Raw genomic sequence first — 19,853 nt, 5'->3', positions numbered from 1 at the left:
AAAACCACTGTACAAAAGGACACATTTGTACCACAACCTATTAGATAACAAGGGGTATTGAACGAAGTACCGGATGCACCTTTATGTGTGATTGTGTTGATGACTTTTTTATTTTTAAAAACATTCAAATTTTCTTTCACTTCTTTACCCTACTGACAGGAATTTTTCATAAGTAGGATTTTGATTTAAGGCATCTAATTGAGCATCTTATAGAAATCACTAACTTCAGTGCTTTTATTTTCATACAGGGTCCAGGAAAGGCTGGCACAGACTTTGCACTTGATTGCGGGTCAGGAATCGGAAGAGTAAGCAAACATGTCCTCCTGCCAGTTTTTAATAACATTGAACTGGTTGATATGACAGAGTCTTTTCTAGAAGAAGCCCAAAACTATCTGGAAGAGGAAGCGGACAGGGTGGAAACGCTTTACTGCTACTGTCTGCAAGACTTCACTCCCGCCACCAGAAAGTATGATGTAATCTGGATGCAGTGGGTTTCAGGTTAGTTCTGACAATCACTGCACAATGTACAAAAAAATCACACTAAGGAGAGTTGTTTTTAAACTGCTAAAAAAATTCAATATATATTTTTTTCTAAAATGTCAAGTAAATATAAAGGTTTGGCAGAGAAACTATAAGAACTACTGAATAATTAAGTTAACCAATCACTGGACAGTATTCAATGCTGTTGATTTACTGCTTTTTCCTGTGAACAGGGCTATTTTTGGGCGAAACAGCAAATTTTTTTTACCAAAAATGATATTCGCCATATTCAATGATCACTGTTCGCTGCAAGTGAACAGCGAATGCCGACCAATTCGCGGTTTCATAGTCGCCGCTATTTGCTGTTGTATTTCTATGGGGATTTTTGCATAGTTTGCCATAGTGATCCCTTTTCTTTTTGGGTGAAGGTCCGGTTCTGCTTTCGACATCTTTTTTTAGGTGAACTGAAATTTGTACTTATAAAATAAATGTTTTTTTATTCATATTTTTGGTGTCTACAAGTCAATTTATTGATTATTTGAAGGATCTTGCTTATTTTATTTCTTTACAAGCACCACATTAATATATTTAGATTTTTTTGTTTTATTTATTTATTTCCATTACATATGCGGTGTATGGGGACCCGCTCATTAAATATGCACTGCTCATTACATATGCATGGCAAGGGACCAGCTCAGCGCTGGCTGCTGCCTGGGTCACCCTGCCCTCCCTACTGCTCTGGGCCATGGATGAATGTGAGCTGAAGCCCTCCCTCTCCGCAGCGGCTGCCCTGTCCTACTCCTGCCTGTGCAGCGCCCGGAGTCCGCCATCCTGCTGTCACTGCTGTGTGCGCCGTATTGTGCTATTTTCGCTGTCAGGGGGAAGGGAGCCCCTGAGGCGTTGAATTTAGTGACCGGGCGGGCCGGCAGCGAATTGACCTGACGGAGAAAGCACGGTGAGCGCAGGTGAAACCAAGACAGCGTACGCTACTCCTGCGCTCGCCGCAGCAATGAATACCAGCCACTGTCTTCAAGGCACCACATTAGTCCAGATTTTTAGGATATTCATTCTTGAGGACAGATAGTTAAATGAAACGGATCATGGTACCAATTATGCAAAATATATTGAGCATGGATAACCTTAATACCTGTACTATTAGGCTGCCTTGAGGACTAAGGGCCTGGTTCAGACCTGATTGCACGACTATGAATTTGCAGGCCAGGCAACTATCGATAGATTGCACATGCATAAGGCCCATAGTATGCATGCACAAAGCCATCCTACAATAAATGCCTGCTACTGTCTGTTTACTAGGGGATCGATCCTGGGTGTTTTCTGGGAGTGTCAGGTAAAACGCACGTGTGCCAAGGTATGTCATGGCCCTGAACAGCCTGTTTCTATCGCAGCCGCTGAGTAAGTCCTGGACTACTTACAGACTGCACTATGTGGAAAAATCATTAGATGATGAGCTGTTTGTGAATGGATTCAGAGGCGTAAATCTGGTAGGCAATGGAGTCATCTGCCGCCAGGCTCCTGCTCCCAAGGGGGCATCTCTCCTCCCCTGCCTGTTTGAATCCGTTAATTGGAAGCCATCGATACCGCTTCTGGGGCTGACTCCCTGTCCAAACATAATTTTTGCAAGTGTCACACACTGAACCCATGACCTGTCTTACTGTAGACAGACACCTTACTTATTGAGATTTTGAGGGGCACCAATATTTATCTTGCCTCCGGGCAACTGGGACAAACTTACGACACTGAATGGATTTGCAGCTTTTCACAGTCCAGCAATATTTTTGTAAGCCATGGTAAGCAATTCACAGGTTTGCACGGGGCGGGATTCCACTCTGGCTGGGCAACGTATACCTGATTGCTGGGCTCTGAAAATCAGCCATGTGATCAGGTCTGAATTAGGCCCCAAGTTTGTGAAACACTGCCCTACATGATTCTGATATTGGAGTAATTTTTTCACACTACCCTAACCAAGTAGGGACACAAACTAGGGACCCTGATCTGACATAATTTTGCTGAGAAATCACATTCAGATAGATAGCAAATTTTATAAAAATAAATTATTATTATTATGTGTGATATATTTAGACACACTCCCCAGTGATGCACACAAAAATAAACAGAAAACAGGCGCATAATATTTCACACTTATCAATGTGCTTGTAATAAATTATAGTAACACTATTAATATCAACTGCTGCTCTCAAGAAGGGATTTTCTGTAGCCCACAAATACAAATATAACAAATATACAGAAGCAACAGAGAGCGCATATGACTCAGTTTAAAATTAAACAATGTATAATTTTTTGACAACAAACAGTCACGATTGATTTTTTTTAAATTGTAATCAATTAAGCCTTAATTGATTACAATTTTTTAAAGAAACAATCGTGACTGTAATTATTAAGGCATATGCCTCCTTAACCCCTTCCCGCCGCAGCCTGTTTTTGCCTTCCTGACAGAGCCCTTTTTTTCAAATCTGACATGTATCACTTAAGTGGGGATAACTTTTTTTTGCTTTTACTTATCCCAGTGATTTTGAGATTGTTTTCTCGTGACACATTGTACTTCAAGTTAGTGGTAAATTTGGGTCGATACAGTCTGTGTTTTTTTGTGAAAAATACCAAAATGTCGTAAAAAAATGGAAAATTTAGCAATTTTCAAAATGTTAAATTTTCTGCTTGTGAGACAAATAATCATACCACTAAAATAGTTAATAACTAACATAGACCATATGTATACTTTATGTTTCCATCATTATTTCAACCTCCTTTTAATTTTTTTGGACACTAGGAGGCTTAAAATATGAATAGCAAATTCTCAAATTTTCAAGAAAATTTCAAACACTGATTTTTTTAGGGACCAGTTCAGTTCTGATGTGACTTTGAGGGACTTGTATGTGAGACACCCCCATAAATGATGCCATTTCAAAAACTGCACCCCTCACAGTATTCAAAACAGCATTTTGAAAGTTTGTTAACCCTTTAGGTGTTTCACAGGAATTAAAACAAAGTGTAGGTGAAATTTCAAAATTTAATTTTTTTTGCAGATTTTCAATTTTAATACATTTTTCTAAGGAACACAGTAGATTTTACTAGAGAAATGTGACTAAAAATTGATTCCCCCAATTCTTTTGTTTTGATAAATATCCTATATGTGGCCCTAGTGTGCACGTTGACCAAACCACAGGCTTCATAATAGAAGGAGCACCTACTTGATTTTGGAGCCTCCTTTTTATGAGATTATTTTTTAGGCACCATGTAGGTTTCTAGGCACCATAAGATGCTAAAAGTTAGGAACCCCCCCACAAGTGACCCCATTTTGCAAACTACACCCCTCAGGGAATTCATCTAGGGGTATAGTGTACATTTCTAACCCCCAGGGGTTTCACCAATTGTGGTACAACTGGGCTGTGAAAATGAAAAATTACATATTTTACACAAAAATGCAGTTCTGGCTCAAAATTTTTCATTTTCACAAGGAATGAAGGAGACAAAGCACCCCAAAATCTGTGCCCCAATTTCTCCCGAGTACGGCAATGCCTCACATGTGACCAAAAAATACCATTTGGGTGCATGGCAGGACTCAGAAGGGAAGGAGTGATATTTGGATTTTGCAGCACAGATTCTGGTGGAATGTTGGTGGGTGCTATGTCGCATTAGCAAGACCCCCGAAGCACCAATACAGTGGAACCCCCCACAAGTGACCCCATTTTGCAAACTACACCCCTCAGGGAATTCAACTAGGGGTATAGTGTACATTTCAAACCCCCAGGGGTTTCACCAATTGTGGTACAACTGGGCAGTGAAAATGAAAAATTAAATTTTTTACACAAAAATGCAGTTCTGGCTCAAAATTTTTCATTTTCACAAGGAATGAAGGAGACAAAGCACCCCAAAATCTGTGCCCCAATTTCTCCCGAGTACGGCAATGCCTCACATGTGACCAAAAAATACCATTTGGGTGCATGGCAGGACTCAGAAGGGAAGGAGTGATATTTGGATTTTGCAGCACAGATTCTGGTGGAATGTTGGTGGGTGCTATGTCGCATTAGCAAGACCCCCGAAGCACCAATACAGTGGAACTCCCCCACAAGTGACCCCATTTTGCAAACTACACCCCTCAGGGAATTCAACTAGGGGTATAGTGTACATTTCAAACCCCCAGGGGATTCACCAATTGTGGTACAACTGGGCAGTGAAAATGAAAAATTAAATTTTTTACACAAAAATGCAGTTCTGGCTCAAAATTTTTCATTTTCACAAGGAATGAAGGAGACAAAGCACCCCAAAATCTGTGCCCCAATTTCTCCCGAGTACGGCAATGCCACACATGTGACCAAAAAATACCATTTGGGTGCATGGCAGGACTCAGAAGGGAAGGAGTGATATTTGGATTTTGCAGCACAGATTCTGGTGGAATGTTGGTGGGTGCTATGTCGCATTAGCAAGACCCCCGAAGCACCAATACAGTGGAACCCCCCCACAAGTGACCCCATTTTGCAAACTACCCCCCCTTAGGGAATTCAACTAGGGGTATAGTGTACATTTCAAACCCCCAGGGGTTTCACCAATTGTGGTACAACTGGGCAGTGAAAATGAAAAATTAAATTTTTTACACAAAAATGCAGTTCTGGCTCAAAATTTTTCATTTTCACAAGGAATGAAGGAGACAAAGCACCCCAAAATCTGTGCCCCAATTTCTCCCGAGTACGGCAATGCCTCATGTGTGACCAAAAAATGGCAGGACTCAGAAGGGAAGGAGTGATATTTGGATTTTGCAGCACAGATTCTGGTGGAATGTTGGTGGGTGCTATGTCGCATTAGCAAGACCCCCAAAGCACCAATACAGTGGAACCCCCCCACAAGTGACCCCATTTTGCAAACTACACCCCTCAGGGAATTCATCTAAGGGTATAGTGTACATTTCAAACCCCCAGGGGTTTCACCAATTTTGATACAACTGGGCTGTGCAAATGAAAAAATAAATTTTTTTACACAAAAATGCAGTTCTGGCTCAAAATTTTTCATTTTCATAAGGTATGAAGGAGAAAAAGCACCCCAAAATCTGTGCCCCAATTTCTCCCGAGTATGGCAATGCCTCATATGTGACCAAAAAATACCAGTTGGGTGCATGGCAGGACTCAGAAGGGAAGGAGTGATTTTTGGATTTTGCAGCTCAGATTCTGGTGGAATGAATGGTGGGTGCTATGTGGCATTAGCAAGACCCCCGAAGCACGGTGAAATGATGAACCTAATAATCCATAGATGTGTGGTATATTTTAAAACACTCCTTTATACATAGGCCGGGTTTGTCGGGGCAAGTTTTACAGTGGAAAATAGTATCCTTTCTTATTCCCTTTTTATAGCAAACTTTGCACCTTTTTTGTGTCCTGCCCTTTTTTGCAGTGGAGGGGATTTCGTTAGGAAAATGCTGCCCTGGTACAATATGGGGGCCAGTACTAGAAGTACTGGGGCCCTCTGCCTGCTGGTTCCCAAATATTAGGCCCTTTATGACTTCCTCTTGAAAGTGCATAAATGTCCCCCTCTGGCTGGTAGAACGGAATAGCACGTAAGCGTTATACAGTGCCATCTGGATGATATACACGGCCAGCTTCTTGTACCAGATTTTTGTTTTCCGCAGGGCACTGTACGGCTTCAGTACCTGATCTGAAAGATCCACTCCGCCCATGTACTTATTGTAATCTAGGATACAATTAGGTTTTGAGGTGTGGGTACTGGTACATATTTTCGGTGGATTGTGCCCTGCTTTCACCCCTTCTCAGTACTTGGGCAATGTGCGTTTTTGGGAGGCCTCTTTGGTTCTTGCGCACAGTACCGCAAGCTGCTGTACCTCTTGAACCAAGGGCCTTAAACAGGGGGATGCTGGTGTAAAAGTTATCCACATAGAGGTGATAACCTTTATCCAGGAAGGGGTGCACTAAATCCCAGACAATTTTTCCACTAACACCTACGAGGGAGGGGGGGCATTCTGGCGGTTCAATTCTTGAATCCTTCCCTTCATATACCCTAAACCTGTGGGTGTACCCTGAGGTGCTTTCACACAGTTTATACATTTTTATGCCATACCTTGCCCTCTTACTGGGAAGGTACTGGCGGAATTTAACCCTTCCTTTAAAATGTATAAGGGACTCGTCGATACAAATAAATTTTTCAGGGATGTACATCTCTGCAAATTTGGCACTGAAATGATCAATGACCGGCCTGACTTTGAATAGCCGGTCAAAGGTGGGATCATCTCTGGGTGGGCACTGTGCATTATCGGTGTAATGTAAAAATTTAAGGATTGTCTCAAAACGAGTCCGAGCCATGGCCATATGGTAAAGTGGGGTGCTGTACAGAACATCTGTACTCCAATATTGCCTAATTTCTGGCTTTTTTACTATGCCCATATGTAACACCAGACCCCAAAACGTCATCATCTCTACTGCATCTACAGGGGTCCACCTAGCAAATGATGACGTGGGGTTTTGAGCAATAAACTGCTGGGCATATAAATTACTTTGGTCCACCATTAAATTTATAAAATCATCAGAGAAAAATAATTTTAAAAAGTCAATTTCTCTGAGACCTGTTGAATCAAATTGGATTCCTGGGATGGCCAAAAACTCAGGAACCTGGGGCTCAAAATTGTCTGGTGGTGGGGTCCATACGGGATCAATCATTTGGGGGGGGGGGGGTCTCAGCTGCTCTACGGGGGCGTCTTTGAGGGGGTCCCTCATCACTAGAGGAGGAAGATGAGGTTAAGACGAATCCTTCAAATTCCCCGCTTGCATCACTGGCTGTGTCAGAGTCAGAGGCAAGCATGGCATATGCCTCCTCCGCTGAATACATTCTTCTGGATGACTGGGATGACATTTGGGATGACATTTGGGATGCCATTTTTATTTTTGTGTTTCTGTAAGTGTAATGTTTCAACACGTGTATAGTGTAGGGGGGGTACAAACTTTATTTCAACACGGGGGGTATGTAGTGTGTAGTGTGTATGTAGTGCAGAAAAAAAAATACTTTATACAGGAATTTGATCCCAATTAAAAAAAAAAAATTAGAACAACCCTGTGGCAAAAATGCTGATCTGTGATGTACGTCACTCAGCAACTTCAAGGCAGCTTTTGGTACAACCTTGAAGGGGTAAAAAAAAAAAAAAAAAAAAAAGGTCCTGCGCCAAAAATTGAGCACAGATGTTGGTCAGTAACGTCCGTCACTGAACAGCGCTCAAAGGCAACAGGAATTTGATCCCCAAAAAAAAAAAATATATCAACCCTGTGCCGAAAATGCTGATCAGTGATGTACGTCACTGATCAGCGCTCAGCGGCCACAGGACACCCACAAAAGCAACGTGGGTGTAAAAACAATTTAAAAAAATAAACCACAGCACTCTCCAAAAAAAAAAAAACAATTTAAAAAAACTGCAGAAAAAAAATTATATCAACCCTGTGCCAATCATGCTGTTCAGTGATGTACGTCACTGATCAGCGCTCAGCGGCCACAGGACACCCACAAAAGCAACGTGGGTGTAAAAACAATTTAAAAAAAATAAACCACAGCACTCTCCAAAAAAAAAACAATTTAAAAAAACTGCAGAAAAAAAATTATATCAACCCTGTGCCAAAAATGCTGTTCAGTGATGTACGTCACTGATCAGCGCTCAGCGGCCACAGGACACCCACAAAAGCAAAAAAGCAACGTGGGTTTAAAAACAAAACCCCACTGCACTCTCCAAAAAAAAAAAAACTGCAGATCAGTGATGCAGTGATGCAACACTGATTAGCAGTGAGGGGCAGCAGGCACACAACTGTGGGTGCAACCTGACAGGGTATATATAAAAAAAAAACCTGCACCCCCAAAAAGTTGCTGATCAGTTAATTTATACTGATCAGCACAAAAGGGGGGGCAGCAGGGGGGGCAGCAGTCAGTTGCACAGGCAGCACAACCTTTGGTGCAACTGACAGGTATATATATTAAAAAAAAAAACCTGCACCCCCAAAAAGTTGCTGATCAGCACAGATAAACTGATCAGCACAAAAGGGGGGGCAGCAGACACAAAATATAGCACTCTCTATCACTCTCTGTCACTATCTCTCACTATCTGTCACTATCTGTCACTATCTGTCACTATCTGTCACTATCTGTCACTATCTGTCACTATCTGTCACTATCTGTCACTCTATGACACTGAAGCAGCAGCACACAGAAAGTCACAAGATCCAGGAAGCATCCAGCTGCTGGCAGCACGCTACCAGCGGTGATCAGGTAAGTATCAGGCAAGGATCAGGTCAGTATATCACGACAGATTGGCACGGTGACCGCTCTGCACGCAATTCCAGACCGGAATGGCGTCTGCAGCGCAGTCACCGTTAGTTTAAATCACGCGCCCGACGGACCAATCACAGCCTTGGGGGCAGGTGGGGTGAGGTGGGGTGAGGTGTGGTCATCACCGGTGACCCCCTCACGCCCCCTCACACCCGGCGGTGATTGATCCCTGTGTTACCGAGCGTCTGATTCGCCGGTAACACAGGAAAACGCTGCGATTGGCTGTTCACATTGAACAGCCAATCGCAGCGATCGCCGACGGGGGGAGGCATCGCCGCCCCCCCCGGGCATGCTGGGACATGTCTGCTGTCAGGGACAGCAGACATCGTCCCTCTGTCACCGCGTCCCTAGACGCGGTGACAGTTTAAAGTCATGACGTATATATACGTCATGTGTCGGGAAGTACATCCCGGCCATGACGTATATATACGTCAAATGTCGGGAAGGGGTTAAAACATCATACAGTAAGGCATTCTCCCAGCTTAATAAAGTCTAGTAGACACAGTGTAGAGTCCAAGTGCACTAATATAAAGTACTCTTATTTAGAAGATTTGCAATTCTTTTTTGAGCCTAATTGGTGGTAATTGACAAATTGGTGTAATTCTCCAGTTATTCAAAAGGACATATACAGTGGCGTAGCTATAGCCACGCAGCCCCCGCGGTGGTGGGGAGGCGCTGAGAAGGTGTGGGCACCTGGGGGGCTGTGAGGCTATAGTTAGCCACTGCTGTCTGCCCCTGCCGTGGGCGATTCTGTCTTGCGGGTCCCGGCGGGTCCCGGCTGCTTATAAAAAAAAGTGACATTCGGAAAATGGCTGCCCCCATACGAAAGACAGTTTTTGAGGATGCTAGAGGAGGCGGCTGCCTCCTCTAGCAACCTTAAAAACGGTCTGCAGTATGGGGGCAGACATTTTCCGAATGTCACTTTTTTTATAAGCAGCAGGAACCGGGAGAGCCAGGAAGTTAAATCCGGTAATTAAATCTGGCCCGGGAGAAATCCCACAGCAGCCGTGGGGGGTGTGTGTGTGGTTGGTGCTATTGGATGCGGTGGCAGGAAGGACAGCAAGCGTGGACGTCATCTTTATCCTTGCCAGCCAGTCCCAGTCACAGCAGCTATCCCTGGCAGCCAGTCCCAGTCACAGCAGCTCCGGCTGTGGCAGGGAGGACAGCACGCAGCACGGCTCTGGCAGGAGGGGGACAGCAGGCGTGGCTGCCATCTTTATCCCTGGCAGACAGTCCCAGTCGCCCTCCTGCTGTTAGCAGCCGCGGCTTGCCCAGGGGAGACAGCTGTGGCCCGGTCAGGGGGGGAGAGCGGTCAAATCCGGACTGGCCCACCAGGAAATGGCCTGGTTTCCCGGTGGCCCAAACCGCCCCTGGAACCGGAACCCGCAAGAGAGATGCGGCAGGAGGTACTGGCCGCACGGGGGGGGGGGTACGTTTAACCCGATGGAGGGGTTTGTTAACACTACTGGGGGGTATGTTAACCCTATGGGGGGGTTGTAAACCCTACTGGGGGGAGGGGCGATTTTCAGCAGGGGGTTGCATGATTAATAGTTACGCCACTGGACATATACTGTAGTTGGTGGTAGTTACCAGCTCAATGTGTTTCTCCAGTTGTTCAAATGGGCATATGACCCATTTCTGGATTTAAAGCACCTGATTGATTTATTATAGGTCTGGCTGATTGAACACTGAGAGTTTTTATTAATGAATGAGCAGTAGTTATATGATGGAATGATAGTACTTTGAATTGACACACTTGTGTGTTTCACAGGTCCATAGATCTACTGGACCACGCTGACCAGTGATCTAAATAACGCTGTATCCCAGTGTAAATAGGGCTGTTCTTTACCTTGTCCAGGGGAGGGAAATCCACTGCCAGCGGGCATTCAATGAAGTTGCTGCAGTCTGCGATGCCTCTTGTCACAGAGCAGAATCCCGGTGCAGCTTAGCACGTGCCCCGTGACCGGGCTGTCCGCAGACTGAGATGCCGGCTTGAGATTTTTAGCGGCTGACTGCAGGTGACGCTACTCCACGCTGAGAGCCAGGCACTCTAGTTTACAGCAAAGTGCCGCTTACCAATCCTGGATTCCTATTTTACATAGTTACATAGTACCTGAGGCTGAATAAAGACTTGCGTCCATCTAGTTCAACCTATGAGCTGGAGATATGTGTATGTGGGGGGTATTAGACATGTAATTTTAGGTCCACAGCTTCCAGTTGTATAGCACAGTATGTTGAAAGCATTTATTGCTTTCCAAATAGATTTGAAAACCTAAAAAGTCCTATTAAATCATTAAGTACTGAAAAAAGAACCCACTGATTACAGAGAGAGACAGCAGCACTGATCCACTATTATATCATGGGTGCAAGTCTAGTGGTATGCATGATCACCTTGTTTAAACAAACAATCATGGAAACTTTGCATGCACCATATACTGTATACTGTGAATACTCAACACTGCATTCTAGGTCATATAAAATCAGGGAACATTGCAATACATGCTGTCAACTGCACTAAAATCTTTCCATTTGGTAAATTCTACTAACACTCAGGGGTCATTTTACTAAGATGGGATGTTGCTCATAGCAACCAATCAGATTTGACTTATTTCTAGAAGATAATAGTACCTGATTGGTTGCTATGGGCCAAATCCTATCTATTATCTTCTACAAATAAGTAGAATCTGATTGGTGGCTAAGGGCAACATCCCATCTTAAATAAAAGTATTATCTTAGTAAATGTACCCCTCAGAGTGTTAAAGTTGGAAAATGTTATCCAATAAATTGACATGAGACCTTCCTTCATGTTTGCTGGTTACCTCAGCTAATTAACTTAACAACCATTTAAATCACAATATAGTGGGTTTTGAGGTGCCCACTCCTACCCTAATCTCTTCACAATTGATGGAAGCAAATGCAAGCAGCACACTTAGATATTCAGCTATAGCAGGGTTTCTGAATCATAGTCCTCAGGATCCCACACAGTTCACATTTTCCAGGTCACCCGGCAGGTGCACAGGTCCATTCATTACTTATTTACACATTTTAAAAGATCCAAGGGTAGAGCTAATTATTTCACTTGTGATTCTGTGAGGAGACCTGCAAAGCATGCACTGTGTGGGGTCCTGAGGATTGTTGCACTCATGCATCTTTTCAACGCAAGAAGGAACATTACCAATTTACCAATTCATTAAAAATATATACTTACCTGTACAATCAGGTTGTCACAACATTCAAGTATTTCAGTGTTACCTGCTTGTAAAATCCTGCTGGTTCTGTCTCATGCTGCTGACAGCTCTGTGTAGTTTGAACTCTGCATGCTGATTACAGCACCTGGTCCACTCCATGCTGCAGGAAAGTTCTGTGTGATCTGAGCTCTGCTAATTAGTTACAACACCTGGTGAAGCTCTCCAGCAAGGAAGTTCTGTGTAAACTGACCATGCTCAGCCCTCGTTGATTAAGGCACCTGTGAGTATCCAGCTCCCTGTGCTTCCTATAAAAAGGCAGTCTCTGGCAGACAGAGGCTGCCAGAGTATAGGTTCACACCAGCTCCAGCGTTCCTGTGTCTTGTCCTTTACTAGACTCCTGATTGTTATATTTGACCTCGGCTTGTTCCTGACTACTCTCCTGCCTTATCCCTCGGTACCTAACCTGTGTTATCCGGTGTTGATCTCAGCTTGTCCAGTGACCATTCTGCAGCCTCATCCCAGTGTACTGTGAACTGTGCCTTCCTGTGTATGACCCGGCCTGACTCTGACCATTCATTGCTGCATCCCTTGGTACCGTATCTGCTCACCTGTTATCGACCCGGCTTGATCTCGACTACCCGCTTGCTTCAGTCCCTGACACCGCTTCTGTCCGACTGTTACCGACCCAGCTTGACGACCATGCTCCATATTCCACAAGCTACTACCACTCATACGGGGAACCTGACCAGGGGGCCGCGACCGACGTGTCGGGAGCCGCAGAAGCCCAAATCCCGCTTGTAGCGGTCACTGGCAGAAAACCCCCGGCACGGTTAGACTCTGCGCTCCTGTGTCAGGTCTAGCCAATCCCCGAGTGGGTAGCGCTTCTTGGAAGTTTGTGATCGAATACTCTGGCCCTAACTGGAATATGGATTCCGCCAGTGGTTTGTCTCATAAAGAACTCCTGGAACTTCTGCTGGCCAGGGTTAACAAGCAAGAACAGGACCAGGCTCTGATTATTCAAAGCTTGCAAACTCTGCAGCAGCAAATGGACCTCGCTCCATCCTCTCCAACACCAGTGATTTTTTATCCAGAGTCTATTAGGTTGCCTCGCCTGCTAATACAGCAGTTACAGGAGCTCCTGTCTAACGTCCTCACCCTTGTCACCAAACTGCTCGGCGAGTCTACTCTGGGTTTGGTGCTTGCGAGACCCTCAGATTGCACTCTGTGTACCCTATTGGCAGATACATCTGTGCCCTTTAAGGACAAGTACGTGAGTCTGCCTCGTCCCCAGTTGTCAGATGAGGAACGCCCGCGGCGCAGGTCCTTAAATTTATGATTTTATTGTGGAGGCCAGGATCATTTGATTGAGATTGCTCCCTCCGAGAGGCCAGGAATAAGGTTATTGCTTCTGTGCCCACTCAGGAAGAGTTTCATGGCTATCACTGGGGTCCAAGAACTAAAACCAGTAAAATTCAGGTCCTGAGTAGGGGTCCACCGTCTCCAGCCGCAAGTAGGGGTCCACAGTCTTCATTTCCAGCCCCAGGAGGGGTGCCTCAGAATGTCACAAGCCCCAGGAGGGGAATCCGAGTATCAAGACCCGAGATGGCAGTCCAAGTATCAAACCAAAAGATGGTATTCTGTCCAGCCAGCCCCAGATGGGGGTCCTGTCAGTTCAGCCCAAAGAGGGGCTTCCGAGTATTGTGCTCCAGGAGGAGCTTCCTAGTGTCTTGCCCAAGGAGGGGCTTCCGAGTATTGTGCTCCAGGAGGAGCTTCCTAGTGTCTTGCCCAAAGAAGGGCTTCCTAGTGTCTTGCCCAAGGAAGGGCTTCCTAGTGTCTTGCCCGAGGAGGGGCATCAAAGGGTACTTGTTTCCTAGCACGGCCACACCGATTTCCATCGGGGTGGTCGTGTCGGAAAAATCGCATCGGTCGCATCGCATGCGATTTGGTCGCATGCGATGCGACCGACCTGATTTTTTAATTGAATTAAATGTGAATAGGGTCCCTGGGACCCGATTTTACATTGGATTCAATGTAAAATATTCCCTAGACCACCAAATTTAACCCCGTGAACCCCACCCCACGATTGACGCCAAACCGAAGCATAGCGAGCCCGCGAGGGGCGGCGGTGCGCGTCCTCCGACCTTTTCATTCCCCTACTATCCACGTAGGTGTGGAGTTGAGAATATAAAGTGTGGCGAGCCCGAAGCATAGCGAGCCCCGTGAGGGGACGCGTATAACTTCACAGGTATACGCGTCCCCTCGCGGGGCTCGCTGCGCTCGCCACGCTTCGGGCTCGGTGGCGCGCTGCGCTCGCCACACTTTATATTCTCAACTCCACGCCGATGTGGATAGTAGGGGAATGAAAAGGTCGTAGGACGCGCACCGCCGCCCCTCGCGAGCTCGCTGCGCTCGCCACGCTTCGGGTTCACGTCAATTGTGGGGTGATGACGGGGCCATATATAATGTGAAATGGGTCATATTGGCCCATTTCACATTTTTTACTATGTGAGATGGACTTAATCAAGTCCATCTCATCTTGTGCCATGATGCTCCAGATTTCAATGTTAAAAATTATTTTAACATTGAAGCCTATGGCAAAATCGGGGGCATCGCGTCGGTCGCATCGAGGCCAATGTTAATGGTCCTGACCGACGCGATGCCCCCGATTTTTCCTTTGCCGGCAAAATGGACCTGATTTCAAAGGAAATCGGGTCCATCGTGGGCATCGTGTACCTTAACTTAAAGGTACACGATGCCCACGATTGTGGCCGTGCTAGGAAACAAGTACCCATCAAAGTGCTACACCCCAAGTGGACTCTCACAGTGTCGGGTTCCGAGAGGGGTCTCAGAATGGCGAGCCCCAAGAAGTTGGGGGTTCCGAGTCCGTCACCCCAGTTGGGGGTTCCGAGTCCGTCACCCCAGTTGGGGGTTCCGAGTCCGTCACCCCAGGTGGGGGTTTCGAGTCCGTCACCCAGGGTGGGGGTTTCGAGTCCGTCACTTCTGGTAGAGATCTATCTGCCCTTGCCTCCGGGCATGAGGACCCATCTGCCCTTGCCTCCAGGCATGAGGACCCGTCTGCCCTTGCCTCTGGACATAAGGACCCGTCTGCCCTTGCCTCCGGGGCATGAGGAACCGTCTTCCCTTGCCTCTGGGCATGAGGAATTGTGTGTCGTGGTCTCCGGGCCAGTCTCTGTGGCCTCCGGGCCAGTCTCCTTGGCCTCCGGGCAAGTCTCCGTGGCCTCTGGGCCTGCCTCCGTGGTCTCCGGGTCTGCTTCCTTGGCCTCTGGGCCTTCCTCCATGGCCTCTGGGCCTGTCTCCATTGCCTCTGTGGTCTCCGAGCCTGAGTCTATTGCTTCCTCTGGGCCTAAACATGTCAGCAAAGAAAAAAATTCTAGAGTGCTGATGCCTACTGTACTGGACATCCATGATGCTTCAGCAGTGCCTCAAGTTCAAGAGACATCCGTTGTGTCTAAGGTCCCACCAGCGTTGGCTATGACACAGAAGCCAGCTGAAGAGTCTTCTGAAGTAATTTGCTTAGATGGAAACATTGCCCATTACCAGGCTTTAGCTGATTACTACTTAGATGCCATGAACTTTGATCCATCCTCCGGGGTTAATCTGGCTAATATTGTAAAATTTATGATTTTATCCTTCCGAGGAAAAGCACTAGAATGGGTTAATCCACTTGTTGAAGCCAATGATCCTCGACTACGAGATCTCATATCATTCTCCAGGGCCGTGATTGACAAATTTGGATTAAAGACTCCTTCATCTTCCTTGGTTGAAAGTCTGTCCATGCCTATTCAAAACCATGGGTCATCTAGACGGCATGCTGAGAGTACTAGTGCTTCTGGGAATTTTATTTTACCAAGATCTGAATCAAAGAACTCAACAGTTAGGGGCATTCGTGTCGGCTCTTTAGCACTTCATGGTCCCAATGAATCATCAGCCAAAAAGTCTTTGATCTGCACCCCAGAACTAGACTCCAACTCAGATTATGTGAACACGATGCCGCTCCCTTTCTGGGTGGTCTAGTGTTGGCCAGAGCCCGTTTTGAAGAGCCAGAGGTGTCACCAGCCTTGAAAGGATCTAAGTGTTCTTCTAAGAAAAAGAAGCGCCGCAAGCGACCTGGAAAATTTACTTGTGGGGTGTGCGGAGCCCACCCCTAGAGGGGGGGGGGGGGGTAATGTCACAACATTCAAGTATTTCAGTGTTACCTGCTTGTAAAATCCTGCCGGTTCTGTCTCATGCTGCTGACAGCTCTGTGTAGTTTGAACTCTGCATGCTGATTAAAGCACCTGGTCCACTCCATGCTGCAGGAAAGTTCTGTGTGATCTGAGCTCTGCTAATTAGTTACAACACCTGGTGAAGCTCTCCAGCAAGGAAGTTCTGTGTAAACTGACCATGCTCAGCCCTCGTTGATTAAGGCACCTGTGAGTATCCAGCTCCCTGTGCTTCCTATAAAAAGGCAGTCTCTGGCAGACAGAGGCTGCCAGAGTATAGGTTCACACCAGCTCCAGCGTTCCTGTGTCTTGTCCTTTACTAGACTCCTGCCTTATCCCTCGGTACCTAACCTGTGTTATCCGGTGTTGATCTCAGCTTGTCCAGTGACCATTCTGCAGCCTCATCCCAGTGTACTGTGAACTGTGCCTTCCTGTCTATGAGCCGGCCTGACTCTGACCATTCATTGCTGCATCCCTTGGTACCGTATCTGCTCACCTGTTATCGACCCGGCTTGATCTCGACTACCCGCTTGCTTCAGTCCCTGACACCGCTTCTGTCCGACTGTTACTGACCCAGCTTGACGACCACGCTCCATATTCCACAAGCTACTACCACTCATACGGGGAACCTGACCAGGGGGCCGCGACCGACGTGTCGGAAGCCGCAAAAGCCCAAATCCCGCTTGGAGGGGTCACTGGCAGAAAACCCCCGGCACAGTTAGACTATCCCGAATGGGTAGCGCTTCTTGGAAGTTTGTGACACAGGTTCATAATGCTCATTGCAGAACAGTACATATCAAACAGTGCTGCGATTTTGAACATTTTCCTAAAACTGCTCTACTGAAAGGAAGGGATCCTAGAGTAACTAGACTTTCACGCAGCAGAGAATTCCTAAAGCGGGAAACTCCAATTATCTTTAGCTAAATGGATACCCATGGTATTTATTCTATTAGTTTCTTTCTAATACAATACATTTGAATAGTGCTATATTTTCTGTTATTAATTGCTTCTCTAAGCTTAGTTCAATCAACTCTATGGGAACAGTATTGGCAGACATACAATGAGATATTCTAGTTATTCTTCATTACAAAGAGATATTATATTATATGATATGTAATGTATGTATGTTAAACAGTTATGATTCCATGAGATATATATATATATATATATATATATACAGATTTAACTATTATTCTCAATATTATAATGCATTTACCTTTATTTTCATATTTCCTAAGGTCACCTGACTGACAAAGATCTATTGGTATTTCTTCTTCGGTGTAAAAACAGTTTGAAAGACAATGGAGTGATTATTATAAAAGATAATGTAGCACGGCAAGGCTGCCTACTCGACCCCATTGATAGCAGTATGATTCGGGAAATTCAAATATTAAGAAACATCATTGAGAAGACCGGGATGTCAATTCTTGCAGAAGAAAGACAACCAGGATTTCCAGATCTCTGTGTTCCAATATGGATGATTGCAATACAGTAATAATTCCACATGTGTGTGATTTCTCTTACAGCCACTCAGTTCATGCTTTGGAGGCAGGTGCAGTATATTTTTTCTAAAGCTGACATCTAACACTAGTAAAAACTATGGTTTATAGATTTTTATGGAACAGTAAAAGCAAATATTGGAAATGTGCAAGACTTTCATAACTGTGTGATCGAAAATTATAGTAAGGAAACCATGTCAGGGAGGCACTATTATTATATGTACAAATGGTACATCTTACACTATGGGGGGAATTCATTTAAACCTTGTGACTAATAACACCCAACTGGCCAATTTCATTTACTAAGTTTTCCCTGTGCAGTAAGCTATAGAGGTGGATGATTCCTCGCAGCCATAGAGATGGATGATTCCTTGCCATTTAAGAAGCTATAAGTAAATGGATGCACTAAAAAAATATCCTCTGGAGTTTAAAGAGTGGAGAAACCCATTGACTCCATCAATGAATTAGCGAACGTTAACCCAACATTTAACGCATGGGGAAAAATATGTTTTATGGAACGGAACCGAGCTAAAAGCTCAGAGATTTTCTTAATGCTCCAAATCACGTGGCAAATTGATTCCTCTATACGTTTATTTACAGCTTCAATTTTGAACTTCAATGAAACCAACTGGAAATTAACTATTTAAATCCAACTTAAATCTTCCATCAGTCCCATTATGCTCTTTTTCCCTGCATGGTAAATAAACCTTGTAATGAGACTGGAGTAATGATCATTGCCCATATGGATAATGGTGTGTACCTGACTATGGAAGTAATTGGAATGAATGGTGTAAATAACAAGAATAGTTCATCCAAATACTCTTTACACTATTTTTGTGCCTATAATTTCTACATTTCAATAATAATTTTAGCAATATAAAATGTAACATTTTTCTAGACACTTATTGAAGATGAATTAGCTTCAACAAATGTGCATTATTTGTCTTATACAAATTAAATCCATATATATTTGTGTACTGCAGGTTGAATATCCCTTATCCAAAATGCTTGGGCCCAGAAGAATTTTGGATAATGGATTATTCCGTTTTTTGGAATATTTTTATTTTTGAATGCGGTATCATGATGTATCTTGCATGTTGTATAAGCACATCAAAACACATTAAATTCACACAAATATATTTATTTGTGCATGAAACAAGGTTTTAAAACATGAAACAAAGTTTGTGCACAATCTCAGACACTGAATTTAAATGGGAAGCAGTCATTTCCTTGCACATATTTAGTGCCAATTACACATTATTTCCCCAGTAGTGCCAGTTACAGATGTACCCAGTAGGTTTTTAGCGAAAAATAAAAAAATGAAAGTACATTTTGGAGACTATGGTTTTCAGAATAATTTGGATAACAGATATTTGGATAAGGGATACACAACCTGTATTTTTCTGTAAAGACTGTATTTGTACTTTACATTAAATCAGAATGACAGTCCACACAAATAAAGGCACTTATCTAATTTTAGTCTATCAATTCTCCTATTGCTCATTTACATAATAGGCATTAAAAGTGTGTTATAGCAAAGTATGGGGGCCTGCGCTAAGGGAGAATAGGGTGTAATGGGTGACAGGCACCCTAGAGTATATCAAATGATGCGAGTAACCTGCTGTTTCTATTACAATGCAAACATCCTACAGTATAGAGAGAGACAATGTATAGTGCACATATAGCATTTATTATGCAAATATTCATACTGTAGGTCACAATGCAGTATCAGATGCATAATTCAGGGTGATATGTTGGTGAAATAGGGGGTTAGGGTGGGTGTGTGTGACCACAATAGAGTGGCCGCAAGTCTGGGGGTGGAGATGATAGTCACAGTGGGGATAAAAGATAAGTCACGGTGGTGCATCTGATACGGCATTGTGACTTATGAATATTTGCATAATAAATGCTATATTTGCACTATACATTGTCTCTCTCTAAAACTGTATGATGTTTGCATTGTAATAGAAACAGCAGGTTACTCACATCTTTTGATATAATATATACAGTGCCTGTCACCCATTTTACCCAATACTCCCTTAGTGCAGGTCCCAATACTTTGTTATTAATTATATTTTGGAGACCTGTAGCTTAAACCAAACAGAATTCACAGCAGG

The 19,853-nt window shown here is 44.5% G+C and overlaps 1 protein-coding gene across 1 annotated transcript in view; it reads left to right on the top strand.

Annotated features, from left to right (window-relative positions):
* NTMT2 (N-terminal Xaa-Pro-Lys N-methyltransferase 2) overlaps positions 1 to 19,321 on the top strand; it is a 143,728-nt gene extending 124,407 nt beyond the window's left edge. The window contains exons 3-4 of the mRNA XM_083158040.1: positions 249 to 498; positions 17,476 to 19,321. Coding sequence (XP_083014166.1) covers positions 249 to 498; positions 17,476 to 17,732 — 507 coding nt within the window. The 3' untranslated portion in view covers positions 17,733 to 19,321. The remainder of the gene's footprint in view (positions 1 to 248; positions 499 to 17,475) is intronic.
* Positions 19,322 to 19,853: the final 532 nt, after the last annotated feature.

This window comes from Crinia signifera, chromosome 8 (genome assembly GCF_055691185.1).
Source record: "Crinia signifera chromosome 8, ASM5569118v1, whole genome shotgun sequence".
NCBI classification, from domain to species: domain Eukaryota; kingdom Metazoa; phylum Chordata; class Amphibia; order Anura; family Myobatrachidae; genus Crinia; species Crinia signifera.
Note: the sequence above shows the minus strand (reverse complement) of the source record. Positions and strands in the feature narration are given on the sequence as shown.